The 14,088-nt window shown below is 41.5% G+C and overlaps 1 protein-coding gene across 1 annotated transcript in view; it reads left to right on the top strand.

Annotated features, from left to right (window-relative positions):
- Positions 1 to 14,088, top strand: part of CD34 (CD34 molecule) — a 92,001-nt gene that overhangs the window by 36,408 nt on the left and 41,505 nt on the right. The window contains exons 2-4 of the mRNA XM_048497880.1: positions 6,609 to 6,660; positions 8,080 to 8,136; positions 12,080 to 12,226. Of these exons, the coding sequence (XP_048353837.1) occupies positions 6,609 to 6,660; positions 8,080 to 8,136; positions 12,080 to 12,226 (256 nt within the window). The remainder of the gene's footprint in view (positions 1 to 6,608; positions 6,661 to 8,079; positions 8,137 to 12,079; positions 12,227 to 14,088) is intronic.

Genomic DNA, 14,088 nt, shown 5'->3' with positions numbered 1-14,088 from the left:
TATACACAACATCATGTGGAAGCAAGGCTTTAGAATACTTGGAAGAAAATGAACTCATAAAATATTATTTCAAAGTTCCAAACCTAAGCATGGTGTGAAAGAGGAAGTGATCACATGATACATTTTTTTTCTTTTAAAGATAAGCAAATCATCCAAGAAGGTTATCCAAGACAGTTCTCTCCAAGGGGAGATAATAAGATCCATGCCTACAAGAATCTTGTAATACTTTTCTTTAAACAAAGTTTTCAGAAAACTATTTTTTTTAACTGCATGAGGCTATAATCAAGTAAAAACTCATTATTTCCCCTCTAATATTTGATTCAGTAATTGATCAAGTACATGCCTCTTCCACTAAAAAAAATCCTGTTGTAGAGAGGCTAATCAGTATTGGAAATTTCACCTGTTCAGTACAAGACCTCTGTGACATGCTCTCTTGCATATTTGCTCATAATAAACAAGTTCCATCCAATTCAATGGAATTACATCCTGGTATGTTTTCATTGGATTGTAGCCTGGAAACAGCCAGATATGCAATGAGCTTGTTTTGATAAGCTTTGATAAGACGTTTGGATAGTTGTTTTGGACAGACAGATATTAAACAGAAACTCTGGGAAAAGGTTAGAACTTGATACTTTGAGCTAAAGACTTAGAGCATCTTTAGCCCATCTCAAAACTAGCCTTATGAATATAAAAAGTTTGTGACAGCAGCACAAGATCAGGAATCAATACCAGTGAAATACTATTTCTTTCAGAGATGGTCTACATTCACGAGGAACAAACATACCATCCAATCAATGAACTCTGAAACCCTTTGTGAGTAAACCACAGTTAGCAATTAAATGTGAAAAGGTAAAACAATGACCATTCATCCTTAAGACCTACCTATGCAGTCTCCTTTCCTAAAGCTTGCTTGTTCTTCTGCAAACAGATTGATTTTCCCTCAGTATAAAAGCCTAACAGTTCTCAAGGAGAAATTTACAGTAAGTCTGAGTGGCAACTACACACACATGACAACTGTCAGATGATAATTCCCTGGCTTTTCCACACTACCTGTGAATTGATAACAGCAGCCCTCCGGCCAGCTGGAAAATTGTTGGATGAACTAGAATACCTAAAATATGAGCTGGGGCTAAAACTCACCAACTGATATTGACCTTCTATTATTCTGAGATTGACTTTCTATAATTCTGGAGAAATGAAATAGTTGCCCAGGCCTCATCAAAATGTTTGCTGAAAGAAACAACAGGTTGCTGAGAGAGAGTGGAAAATAAAGTTGTATTAACTGTATTTTACATGGATAATAGACATCAACACACTAGTCAGCTTTTCATGAAAGAAAAAAACCATTCCTGGGTATGAATGAGTGAGATATGAGGCAATATCCATCAACATGGCATGGTATGGCAGACAATGATGGAGCCAGCAACATATTGCAGATCCAGATGTGTCACACACAAAATTAAGAATGAAAGCACCCAAATCTAGATGATAGATGGAAGTGAGTTAAGCAAAAATGAAACAAAATGCAAATCATATGCATATGCTACAGAAACTGAAATTGAATTAGAAAATTGGTGGAGAATTGCTAATACTTCATATGATTCATACAATCATCAACTAGTTTTGTTTATTTCAACTGCTTCAGCCTAGTAGTCTTTTTCTGTTTACCCTGTTGTGTCCTAAGACTTGCCCCCATGGCTCCAGCTGGCAGACCATCAATGTGGCAGTTTGCCGGCACCAAGAAAATTTAGGATTTATTTGCAAGAGTGATGCCTTGGAGCAGCATCAACCCTGTCTCGCACCCAAAAGAAACCAACCCGGTCACTGTTTTTACATTTTTCAAGAGAACGACTCTGCTATTGTTTATGCTGGAAAAGACTGTGTGTGCATTCAGACTTCCTGCAGTACAGTCATCCTCAACAATGATCAAATCCAGCCCATGTTCCCTGATCAACCATTGTTTTTTATAATATCCCTTCCATCCATGGTTGTGACTTTTTTTTCAATTCCCATTTGAACTTGCCAAGAAATGTTCTTGTCCCCTATTGTGTACCACATGTTTCTCCTGTATTTTGGGGTTTTGGTCTAGAACTCATCCTAGACTGCCTTATACATCCTGCTCTGGAAGCAGAGCTCTGAAAAATATAAGAATCCAGGAACCAAGCTGCTCTGATCATTCCCACAACAGCGCCTGGATTGCCAGCCTTTCTACCCAGATTGCCTCGAGCTTGCCCAACCTTTTGCTAAGCCAAGGGTCTGCTCTTGCTAATTCCCAACTTTAAAAGGGAGAGACTTCCACCATTTCGGGTAAAACATATGTGTAGAATATTTGATTTAGGCTAATAAATTACTGCTTTTTATTGCTAGATGGCAACTTTACAAATTAAAAGTGGTTTGCCAACTCTGGTCGTTCCTAGAAGATAAGGACTTATTCAAGGAAGAAGACATTCTTTTGTATGTGCTCCCATGCATAATGGAGCTTTTTCAGCAATGTCTGTGAAACTTTAAAACTTGACCAGAAAGGTCTCTTTGGCCCCCTTCTGTAATTGCTTTTTGGCAAGCAACTGAAGAAAATGCTGTATGGGAAAGCATATGGTTTGCAATGTTTAAATGAAATTATTCTCAGATTTTTAAAATGTGTTCTCTTGACTTTGATTGTAATCCTCATGGAGACAGAGAAAAGGGGCAAAGTTCTCTCCCCTCACCTCCCTTTCTGCTAGGAAGGTTTAAATTTTAGGGGAGTAGAAGAAGAAAAAAGGAACTTCAAATATGTACATGATCAACCAAGTTCAAAAATATGAGGAAATATGTGGGATATCAACTTAGAGTGATCAAGTTACCTGTTCAGAATACCAGTTTGGCCTGGTTTAGGAAAGACTGGGCAGTGCTTGATGGCCATTAACAAAAGCCAGGAGATGACCAATGGGCTAGTTTGAAAAGAAAGTCTTTGTTAGTATCATGAAGGGGAGTCTCCTTATTTGCAATAACATTCTTCTGGAGACACTAAAAGGTTAGATATTGTAAGTATCAGTGGCTGAGTATTTTACATGCTTGGGTTATTGCAGAAATCTTCCTGCCCACCCATTAAGATAAGGAGGAAATAGCTGAGATCACCCTGTTGCTTAATGCTATGGGCTTTGGGGTCATTAAATTAGATAGAATTATCAGGGAGGATGCTCCAGACTCCTTGGAGTTAATTCTGTCTGGTTAATTCCAACTGGAAATGGCTTTTTCATAATTGATGGTGGAGCTGCATTCACATTCCTTTCATACTCTTTGTTGCATTCACATTCCTTTCATACCCTTTATATCAGGTTGATACAAAGTATCTTTAATTGTTACACCCATGATAAAATGTGCATGTGTACAATAATCTAAAAATGGGTGGGGGCATCATAACAGAGCAGCACACATGACACTGAAGCTTTCCATGTCCCATCCCCTGACCCTCCCACAATCTGTCACATATGTCCTGGCAACCCTAAGGACTGCTGAACACAGGGAGCAGGTAAAGGTAGGTTGGCTGGTGGGTGAGACGGAGGGAGGAAAGTAGGAAAAGAAAGAGAAGGAAGCAGGAAAAGGAAAGGGGCCACTAGGGTCCTGAAGGATGACAGACACGGGTTGCAGATCTGGCAGGGGAGAGGAGTTCAGCGTCCTTTTGGAGCACCTTTTCCATTCACCTTTTATTATGAGCTTATCAGGGTAAAAGACAATGGGACCAGCGGGGGATTACAGGCAAGGGTTGCGCCACCGTGGTTAGCAAAGGCATGTACTTGCAGGAGCCAGAGACTCTGCAAGTCAGCAGATTCTGCCCAATACACACTAGCCAGGAGGAGAGGGTGGGTACGTGAACGACCCATGAGTTCGGCATGTCGAGCTGAGAGAGGGCTCCCGGCTGGGAGTGTGTTCACCAGGCAAGGCTCCTCTCGGCGTCCATGTTTTCCCACAGGCTCCCAGGAAAGGGAAAAAGGAAATAGTGGGAGGAGTGGAAAATGAGATGCCCCCACCAAATCCTTGTTGATCCCCTGCTTGTTACTTTCTAAACTGAGGCCATAGAATTGGGTTTTGGAATGCTGAACCTATATAATCAAAAGTATTATGTTTCTCAAGTCCCAGGCCCCTTCTGCACAGAAAATGTATAATGGGTTGCAGTTGTGATAAAGGAACCCATTTTCCTGTTTTCCCGGTCACATGCATTCCGTGAAAGCAGCGACTGGAGCCACAGAAACAATCTGGGTTGCTGTCACACCTTGGCTTGTTTAACAATTAAAAAAAACTGGGTTGGGGAAAATAAAACAGGACAGAATCGTTTTGGGGGAGGGACTTGTGTGAAGTCCCCCCCCCCCAAAAAAACAGGTTATATGGTATCCTACACCCGTGTTTTTTGGACTGTGCAGAATGGGATAGGATTGCAGAATGCAGATAGGATTGCCATCTCCAGTTTGAGATATTCCTGGATATCTGGAGGGTGGAGACAGGGAATGACAGGGAATAACGCCATACAGTCCAACCTCTGAAACTGCCATTTCCTTCAGCAAAACTGATCTCTGTAGTCTGGATATCATTTGTGATTACATGAAAACCTGAGGTCCTGCCTGGATGTTGGCAACCATGGTCTCAGAGATGAATGATCTTCCTTTTGGGAAAAAAATCCCAGCCTGAACATTTATGGGCATTGGATCTGAAACATCACAACAGATGCTCAAGATTTTTCGCTGAGGCCATCTCAGCAGGTAACTTTTATTCCAATATATTGAGGCATTCAAGTCTTTTACATTCTGTAATGTATACAAGACTGAAGAACTTGCAACATAGATTCAGTTCAATGTGGTAGGTTATACCAAGCATCATGTTTTTGATGGGGACATCTCAAACCCTCAATCGGGAGGACAATACACAAACTTTTTATATGTTTTTAATTAAGTGAAATCACACTTGCTGGAATTTTCCTTTCTATACACTTGTACATAACTTGACTTCATAGCTCCAAATCCTGAAAGGTCTTGAACTGTGAAGCCAAGTTATATGGAATGTCTAACTGGATAGAGATTTTTTGCTGGGAAGATTACAGTCTTCCACAGATTTAAACAAACATAGTCCTTTTGAAAAATGCACTAGACTGTACTAAATGTATGCTAAAATGCCTAGACTCAGAATGAAGATTTATTGTTCTAGGTATTGCCATAAAGCCAAACAGGAAGAATATGTAAACACTGGAATGGTTTTCAGTTATTTACAAATAATCTCTTGGTTGACCCACTTAGTTAAAGTAAATTGACTTCATTTAATAGGCTGTAGCTGGTTGTATTTTGTTGGTTTTTTAATATGGGGAAACTGATGTTAGTTGGTGGCAATTAATCTAGAGGAAAAGCCATTAAATGTGTTTGCTGTGTGTGCTAAGAAACCGTGGGAAAGAAAGATATTATGGTCTTACTCATGTCTCCCCCCCCACCACCACCACCCTGTTCCTATGTTACAAAAACAGGAAGGCTATAAAATGCTTAGGGCAGAGACAGTGTCTTGACAATATAAAGGCATAGGGGTGTTTTTGGAATAAATTATACCAGGGGACTACATAGTATTAACACACTTCATCAAAATACATCAATCTATGGGAAGGTCCAGCAGTAATTTAATGTAAAGATTAGTCTGACACAAGGATCAACAGATGATGAATGTAATTATGGTGCCATTAGATCAAAGTGCTTTCTATAAACATGAGTTCACTCATGCTTGATTTCATTGGAATGTTTTGGCTTTTGTATGATGGCAACTGGTGGTAATAAGAGAAGTCTTATCCCATTGAAGAAACCAAGGTCTGTCTTCTCTATTACCTGTATAAAGGGCTTAATTTATGAAGGAAAGGGGCTAGTGGGCTCACTATATACCCTGGAAACTCTGCTCTATGATGTACAAATGTATGCAAGGAAGGCATTCTTCACATGCCCAGAGAATGCTTTTCTGTATTATTACTATTCAAGTGGGGGGACCTGCAAGGACTTGAAGGGGGCAATCTCATTTTGCACAGCTGCAATATTTCCTCTTGACTTTCCCTGAAAGTCCCCATAGCCTCTTTTCTTTTCCCAATTCCCTCTCTCTTTTCCAACCAACTGCCAAATGACTTTTAACAGCTCACTGTCTTAAGCTGTCCCACCTTTTCCATGAAAAATGTGGCCCAATTTCATGGAGCAAGATACTTTGCTGAGCCTAACTGTTGGTTCTGTCCACCAGGCCAGGCCCAGTTGCTCAATGGGGAACCTGCAGGACTTACAAAGCATGCCTCATTTTTCTCTGTATCCCCTTCCCCACATTATTTCCTCTTTCTCTCCTCCTGCCAGCTCCCATATCCTGACATTTTTCTGCCTGTTTCTTTCCTTCACACACACCAAATGACCCATTCCAGTCTGAAGCTCTGAAACTACACCATACTGTGGAGTGGCAACAGTAGCAAGCAGCAGCACCTGGGTGAGTCATGCAAGTTTTGTGGTAGCAAGGTGCCCTATGGTTGCTGCCAGGCCTGCTATGATTCCTTTTCCCAAGACCATTGTGGACATCCAAAATACCACCTAGTGGGCCAATGGCCTCCCCTCTCCCTGCTGACCTGGTAGGATTGGGGTCCCTCTGACCACTCCCAGTCCTGGGCCACAAACATAGCCCCAGGTGAGTTCAGGGCTGTTGCTTATGATCAGAGGTGGTATACTCCATTCTAAGAAATGTCCATGTGATTACTATATAATCTAGACTACACCTCAGTAATCAAACAATGCTTTTCATCTGCTGCACTGTATTTTTAAGTACAATACTCCAGACTCTTCTCTTGCTTTTAATAAAATAATCAAAATTGTTTATCTTTTTAAATTGGGCTAAGACCTGGAACTTTTCAAATCCTTCCTAAGCATGATGCGAATATGTATAAGCCATCTTTACTATGGAAGTTCCACTTTAAAAAAAATAAGCATTTTTACCTGTCTCTAAACTGTGCCATCTAAGTTTTAAAAACAAAACATAAAACGGTGTAAAATGGTTTTTCTATAGGAAAAGTTGGAACACAATATCATGACAGCAGACATTTCCTCTCCAGCTATGGTTTCCGGTCCTAAGCTAAAAATACCAGGTGTTATATTGTTTCAATTCTTAAGTATAAATTAAAGCTTAAACAACTAAGGGATTCCCTTGCTGGTGATGATACATTAAAAATTGCAAAAATCACTTTCTCACAACTCAGTTTAGCCTGGAAGATGGCCTCCACCCCCAACTCAGCTAGTCTAGCTACCTGGAAACATATTTGATCAGCTGTTTACCTTTGTGTTTTCAATTTATTAGCATCCATGTTTGGTTTCTTCTTCACAGAGGATATAGAAAAAACCTGATACTAGAGAAGGAGCTCCTGGGGTCTGGCCCAAAGAGTCGATTTGGCTCATTACACCTAGCATCTGAAGAGGTGTTTGAAGACTGCCTCTTCTCCCATTATCTGAACACTAAAGAGAGAATATGCATGAACTTGAACTGAGGAAAACAGCACAGCTCATCTGCCAAAAAAACAATAGCACTCTACCCCCTGTGAAATGCATTGTTCCTGTTTCAGCAATATTTGGGGGAAAAGACGAACAACTGGGTAATACATTTTTCCCCTCTCCTAATGAGATCAGAGAGCATTGTTTTATCTCTGATTTGTTTTTATGTTATTAATAGATATCCAAATTTGACCATGTGGTATTCTAAATGTATGTTCTTGATTGCACTATTATCCATAGGTTGCATAACATACACAGAAAAGAGCAACCCTCTTTTCTGGAAAATGTTAAAGCTTTTTTTTTCCACTCCCAAAACGCTGTTTGTGGCAATTCAGGTCTATCCAAAGGCAATAGCATAGCACTGCAAATAATACTTTTAAAACATGAAATAACTGTAAAGTAACTAGAATGTAACAAGTAGAGACCTGCAAGAAAGTTGATGGGAGAGGGTGTTTCCTGCCTTGGCTTTCCCTATCCTTTCTCTGTTAAAGTGCCCCTCTCTCTAGCTGCCTCACACCTTATCTACCAGTCTTCCCTCATCCCCTTCTCTGTACTTCTCTGGCAGAGAGGGCAAGAATACTGGTGTTTGAAAACCCCACAGCTGTGGTAGTGAGATTTGGAAGTGGGTGCTACTGTGGAATTACACTGGTGTTCAGCAGACGTCAGAGCAGGGGGAGCAGGTCAAGGGTGTCCTTGGGGTGGACTGGCTTTAGTAGGCTTCCATCAGGGCTCCAGAACTGGGTACGCTGCGGCCAGGGCCTTTTGGGTGGGGTAATTCCATTGAGCCCTAAAGAGGACTTTCCCGGCTGCTGGGGGTTTTGTATGTGTTGGCTGTCTCCCCAAGCCACCTGGAAGTCCTCAGGAGGTAGCGTGGTGGCATAGTAGCAGCGCTGTCTCTGGCAACAGGAGCCCTTTGGATGGGGCTGTTTGTCTCTGGGAAACAGGTAGGCTGTTGAGGGTGTGTGTAAGAGAGAATCTAACATAGTGGCTAGTCAATATTTATTTTATTAAATTTAATATTCTGTCCTATCACAGCACAAGGCTGGGTTCATGGCAACTAACAATAAAATCATACATAAAATGTCACAGACAGTTCTATAAATCTAATAAAACTATCTCATCCAGATGGCATTCCTTAGCCTTATTAAAACAATTATTCCATTCTTAATATCTCCTTCCTAGTTCAGATTTATCTTAAATAAAAAGGAAGGGAAGAGAAAAAGGCCCAGGTAGGAGAACGATTTGGGAGGCCAGCAACTTTTGAGATGAACCCTTAGCTGCCTCAACCAAAGGCCTGGTGGAATATCTCTATCTTGCAGGCCCTACAGAGCTATAATAGAGCCTCAATGGCATATCTAGGGTGACAAGAGGGCACAGCAGTGGTGTATTTACCTAGGGATGAGGGGTACTCTCTGTCCCTGGGTGCCACTAATCTGGTCACGTGGGGGTGCAAAATTGGGCCCCCACGTGACCAGGAAGGCGGCAAGGCAGCAGGAAGTTCTGCTGTCTTGTTGTCTTCAGGCACCCTCAGCCCCGCCCATGTCATCATCAACATGGGTGGGGCCAAAGGCACCCTAGGATACCACACCAGAAATGACTGCCATCCCCTATCCTCTGAGAGGTGCTTTTATAAGCACTGAGGCCAGGGGTGGGGCTTGGGGAGCCACCCCACCACCAGGTGCAGTGAAGTGGGGCTCCCAGAGACCATTTGTCTCCAGGTGCCATTTTACCTCAATACGCCTCTGGGGCACAGACAACCCAGGCAAGAGGGCACAGACAACCTTGGATCACGTGGGGTGTCCCTTCCCTGGCCTTGTCCCTGGCCTCAGTTTGTTGCTGGACTTGGCACTGCTTAGACAAAGGAAACTAAGTTAAAAATTTTGCTGGGGGTGGCAAGAGGAGTTCAGCAGGGGATGTGGGATGTGGTGAGAGAGTGTGGCTGGGGACTGGGCATGGGGGGGGGGAAGGACCACAGTGCCCAGGGCAAGCCCCGGGTGTCATTTTGTAAAGCTATGTCACTGTATGTTCCATAGGACCCTGGTCTCAGCAGAAAGGGAGTTTTACTAGGCCAATAACAAGACCTGAGTGTTCGGTCTTGCTATGACTCTCCAGGTGAAAATGGGGGATGTGGCATCGGAAGTCACTCTGACTGTTCTCACCTACGTATCTTTGCTTTCCTGTCTCTGCTTCTTTGGCTGGCATGCTTGCTTCACAATGATCTTCTGAGGCCGATTTTTCACTGTCAAAATGCCCCGAGGTAGATCCGGGAGCATGCCTGCTGTGGCGCTTTTTGCCCTGCTGTTGACTCTGCACTGCTCCCTGGTTCTTCGTGGGATTCATGACAGGGCCAGCACGTTATGCCCCAAATGTTTCTTCATGAGCCTGGTGCTTCTCCATTTGCACCGCGAGCTCTTCCGCAATGTCTTCCTCGCATGTGCAGACAAACCTCCGTTTCCTGTGTTCTAATTGGCTGAATCTCCCCCGTTCCCCCCACTCACTTTCACTATTCTAGTTTTAAATGACTCTGATCACAAAACAGGTGCTGAGGATTGGCGCCCTCGGCCTCCCTGTCTAAAATCCTTGCATGTGTGACGGAATTGCCGTCCCATACACCCTCTCTGTCTAAAATCTAAATCTAAAATTCTTGTGTGTGCATGAAAATTGTTGCCCACCCATTTGCTTCACCTGCACTCGCCTCTTTTCTGTCTAAGGTTTCTCCCTCCTTTCTAAAAACCAAGATTTCTACCTCTGTTTTTCCCCCACTGCAAGGGAGCGCTGATGTTCAGCACCTGACCATTGGTGGGGCAGGCCAGAGTGGGGAGGTGGGAAAAATGACCCAAGTTCTGCTACTGAGGAGTTTTGCACGACAGCAGAAGCCACCAGAGCAACAAAGGGGCATTTCAAAAGAACCTCAAATTTTGTAGTTCTGGAAATTCGTGGAGCAAAGCCAATGTCACAGGGCGGCACCGGGGTCAAAAACATGGCAGATCATTGCAGCACTGGGGGCAGTGCAGAACTTCCGATTGCATCGGGGCATTCCCTGTGCCAATAAAGGAGCAATTTCACCGTGCAAAATTGGCCTGAGAGAGTGGTCATCTGGTCTGGGGAGGGGAGGTGCATAGCTCTGCTTGACAGAAACTGTTGATAGCTAATTGGGCCTGGGGAAGGGCTGCTGTAACTTCTGTTGGGATCTTTCCGCCTGAATTCAGACTGAACAATGATCCTTTTCCAGTGTACATCTCTACAGATCTCTATCAATAAAAAAGATTTCATTCACACTTAAATTTGCCTTAAGATCTCTAGAGGACATGACATCCAGGAACAAAAGTCTGTTTGTCCCTGAAAGCATTGTAGAAAAGTCTAACTACTCTCTGAAGTCATGACCACTTTAAATTTTTGTACCTCAGCCAGATTTCTACTTTGTCTACCTGTGCTGCTGTTTTTTCCTTTAACCCAACCTGTAAATAAATAGATCTTCTTAGTTGTTTCTATTAATCCAGCCTCAGTGGTCCCAGTAATCTCCTTGTGCATCACAAAACTTAACTCACAGCAACAAACCCAAAGCCTACACAAATGCAATGTATAGAACACCTGGAAACTGAGGGGAAGGTTTATAGTTCAAAATGAACCTAAATCCCAAAAATCTTAGGAGGTTGTGTGTGTTCCCCCCCTTTTAGTTAGGGGAAAAAAAAAAAGTCTTTGCCTCAAGCATGCGGGTTCTTGAACATAGGCTTCCTACATTCTATTGGCTTGGTCTCCCAGGAATTAAGCTTGATGGTCTACAGTCAGAAAGATTTCTGTCACCACAACATGACTTTCTCACCTACTTTCTCACCACATTCCTACAGCAATCCTAAATGTTTCCCAAATACTGTCCCTGGTGGTCCCCTGTCTCCCAAGGAGCAGATTTTTAGGGAGCATGTGGACCTGTAGCAGGAGATAGGAGATAAGAAAGTAATATTCCATGGGCAGAAATTCTTCTGTTCATGGGAGTGCTTAGCTGGATCCAAACCACTGGCTTTATCAATAGTATTTTGCTTTCAGGTAACTCACTTTAAATTATGCCTTTGAATTTATTAATGTTATCTGAAAATTGCTTCCAATGGTATGGTAATCTTGTTACAGTTTTCTTTTAAATTCAGCATGAACATGTTGCTAGCATAGCCAAGAAATGTGCATTTATCTTCCACCCTTGTGTTAAATTTGCGTTAAAGTATCTGCTCTTACATTTTTTGCAGAGTTTAAATTCTTGGGGTGGCCTGTTCACAGCGAAAAAAATCAGGAAATTCCAGGAAAGAGTTAAGTTGATGTGATATTGTAGGGGAGGAAGTTTAACAATGTAATGTTGAGAGACTGCTCTGAACTATATAAAGCTATGAGATCAGACTTTTGAAAACTCCACCTTAGACTCTTGAGCCACAAGCACATCTTTTAGAAAGGAATACTACCCCACAATGTACTGACCTCAAAAGGCTTGAGTGTGAAGGAAGAAGCACTCAGGTTTTAGTTTTTCTGCAGTGCAGCTGAAGCCTGAGAGGAATTTGGAGACACATTCTGTTTTAAAGAAACTCACTTGGAGGCAGTCACACTGCTTAATAATAGAAGCCACCACTTAGGGATTATTGATGTTTACGAGGTGGGAGCTTTTAGGAACCTCGCAAGGAAAAGGAGGCAGTTTTTCTGGACAGCGTTCTGTGTTTTGAGCCTATTGGGTGAGTAATAGATATGAAAAAACTTACCACTGTAACTGTTGTTTCATGCACAGACAGAAAAGAGAAAAATGTGTGTTCCTATCTGTGCCACATTTCTTAGGATACTAGAGAAAGTTCATTCTTTGTTATTCCTGTTTATTTGGGAGCTCAGAACATCTTTGTGTTTAAACATGAATAGATAGCATGTAAACTGATGATGCATGCCACTGAAAACATCAGTATTAATGGCATTCAGAAAAGGAATTTTGCAAGTTGCTATAGATATGAAGCACCTACCTATATAAGAAGGTTAAAAGTGGAAATATATCAGATGCATACTTTTTGTTCATTACCTGGCAATGATCCATACCAGAGGTTCCCAGGAACTGTTAAGAACTTTCAACATACCTAAGACTCACATTCTTTTATCATATATAGCAGTAAATTCCAGACCGTTTGATTGAAAATATATAGCTTCTTAGACTCTACAAACAACAATCTTGCAACCTTAACAAACGTCTATAACCTAGGTCCAAGGGCTTAATCTACAGAAAAAATATTGTGTGCATTTTAAAGTTAGTGCTTTTTTCATACACAATTTATTTACAAAAGCCATTATCAAATCAATGTCAGCCTTTAAAAAATTCGGATCATTTATCAAAACCATTATGTAAGCACAATATACTATCTTTAATTATACTACCTTGGTATTTTATGTGTGTATCTCCAAATACTCATGAACATGAATAGCTACTGCTTCTTTGGATACTTCCATCCCCCCTGGCAAAACATACCTGCCTGATAATTTATTAATTGGTTCTTTCTTGAAAAAAAGACACAAAGGCAACCTTCATTTCAGCTTTGGCCCCCTTTCAGAGGGCCAAAGTTATATGGTCATATGGTTAACTGGCTGTTGTGAAATAACATGTATGTAGGTTAAGGATTCAAAATAATTTATGTTTTAAGGGAAAAAATAAAATAAGTAAACATGATGCAGAATACATATTGTGAACAAATAGGAAATGGTTTGTCTTGTACTGTGATATGCAATATTTTTTTTAAAAAATCTTCTAAATGTTTTGGTCAAGCCTCATACATATATACAGCCTTACCTACAATGTATAGTTGATATTTCCTCCTGTCAAACACACATGTTTAGCATGTGCAGTACAAGAAAGACTACATGCCCTTTTAGTGTCAAGTGTGAAAAAAGTATCCTGATTGACTTCATAGCATCTTCCCCATATTATGTGGAATTATTATTTCTGCAATATTTGCAAGTACTATATTGAAAGATCTTTCTGAGATTTATTATTTTATTGAAAGAGTAACTAATTATTCAATCTCCTAAAAAAACCCCATACAATTCACGCTTCAGTTTACCCAAGTGCCCTGACTGCAGTCCACACATGGAAACTTTCTTATGTGTGTGGGGCCAGTGTAAATAGAAATACTAACGTAGAATTTTGGGTGTATATTTGTATCTGCTTCATGATGCTCTTTGAAAAGGCTGAATGCCTCTTTCGATGTAGATTGGAATGTGCACCCAGGGCTACTAATTGCTGTGTGTGATTATAGCTGGACTGAAGCCGCAGTTAAGAGAGGCATTCCAACAAGTGCTTTTCATTCTGAAAGAAGTTGCACAATGGGTTCTGGTTTTTGGCTCCTGTTAATACCTGGCAAGTGTTCTCAAGGAGGTTGTTTTACACCTGTGTGACTTGGCTCCTTCTTCTCCATTATGTTAGTAATACTTTGCCTTCTTTGGCCTGTTGCCTAGAAATGTGTACATGAGAAGTGCTATCACACAGCTAACGAACTGGCAGAATTCAAGCACACAGTATTGCATAGTTAAAATTTCTAGGCTGTATTTCCATATTTCGGGG

This window comes from Sphaerodactylus townsendi, linkage group LG05, assembly GCF_021028975.2.
Source record: "Sphaerodactylus townsendi isolate TG3544 linkage group LG05, MPM_Stown_v2.3, whole genome shotgun sequence".
Classification (NCBI taxonomy): Eukaryota; Metazoa; Chordata; class Lepidosauria; order Squamata; family Sphaerodactylidae; genus Sphaerodactylus; species Sphaerodactylus townsendi.
Note: the sequence above shows the minus strand (reverse complement) of the source record. Positions and strands in the feature narration are given on the sequence as shown.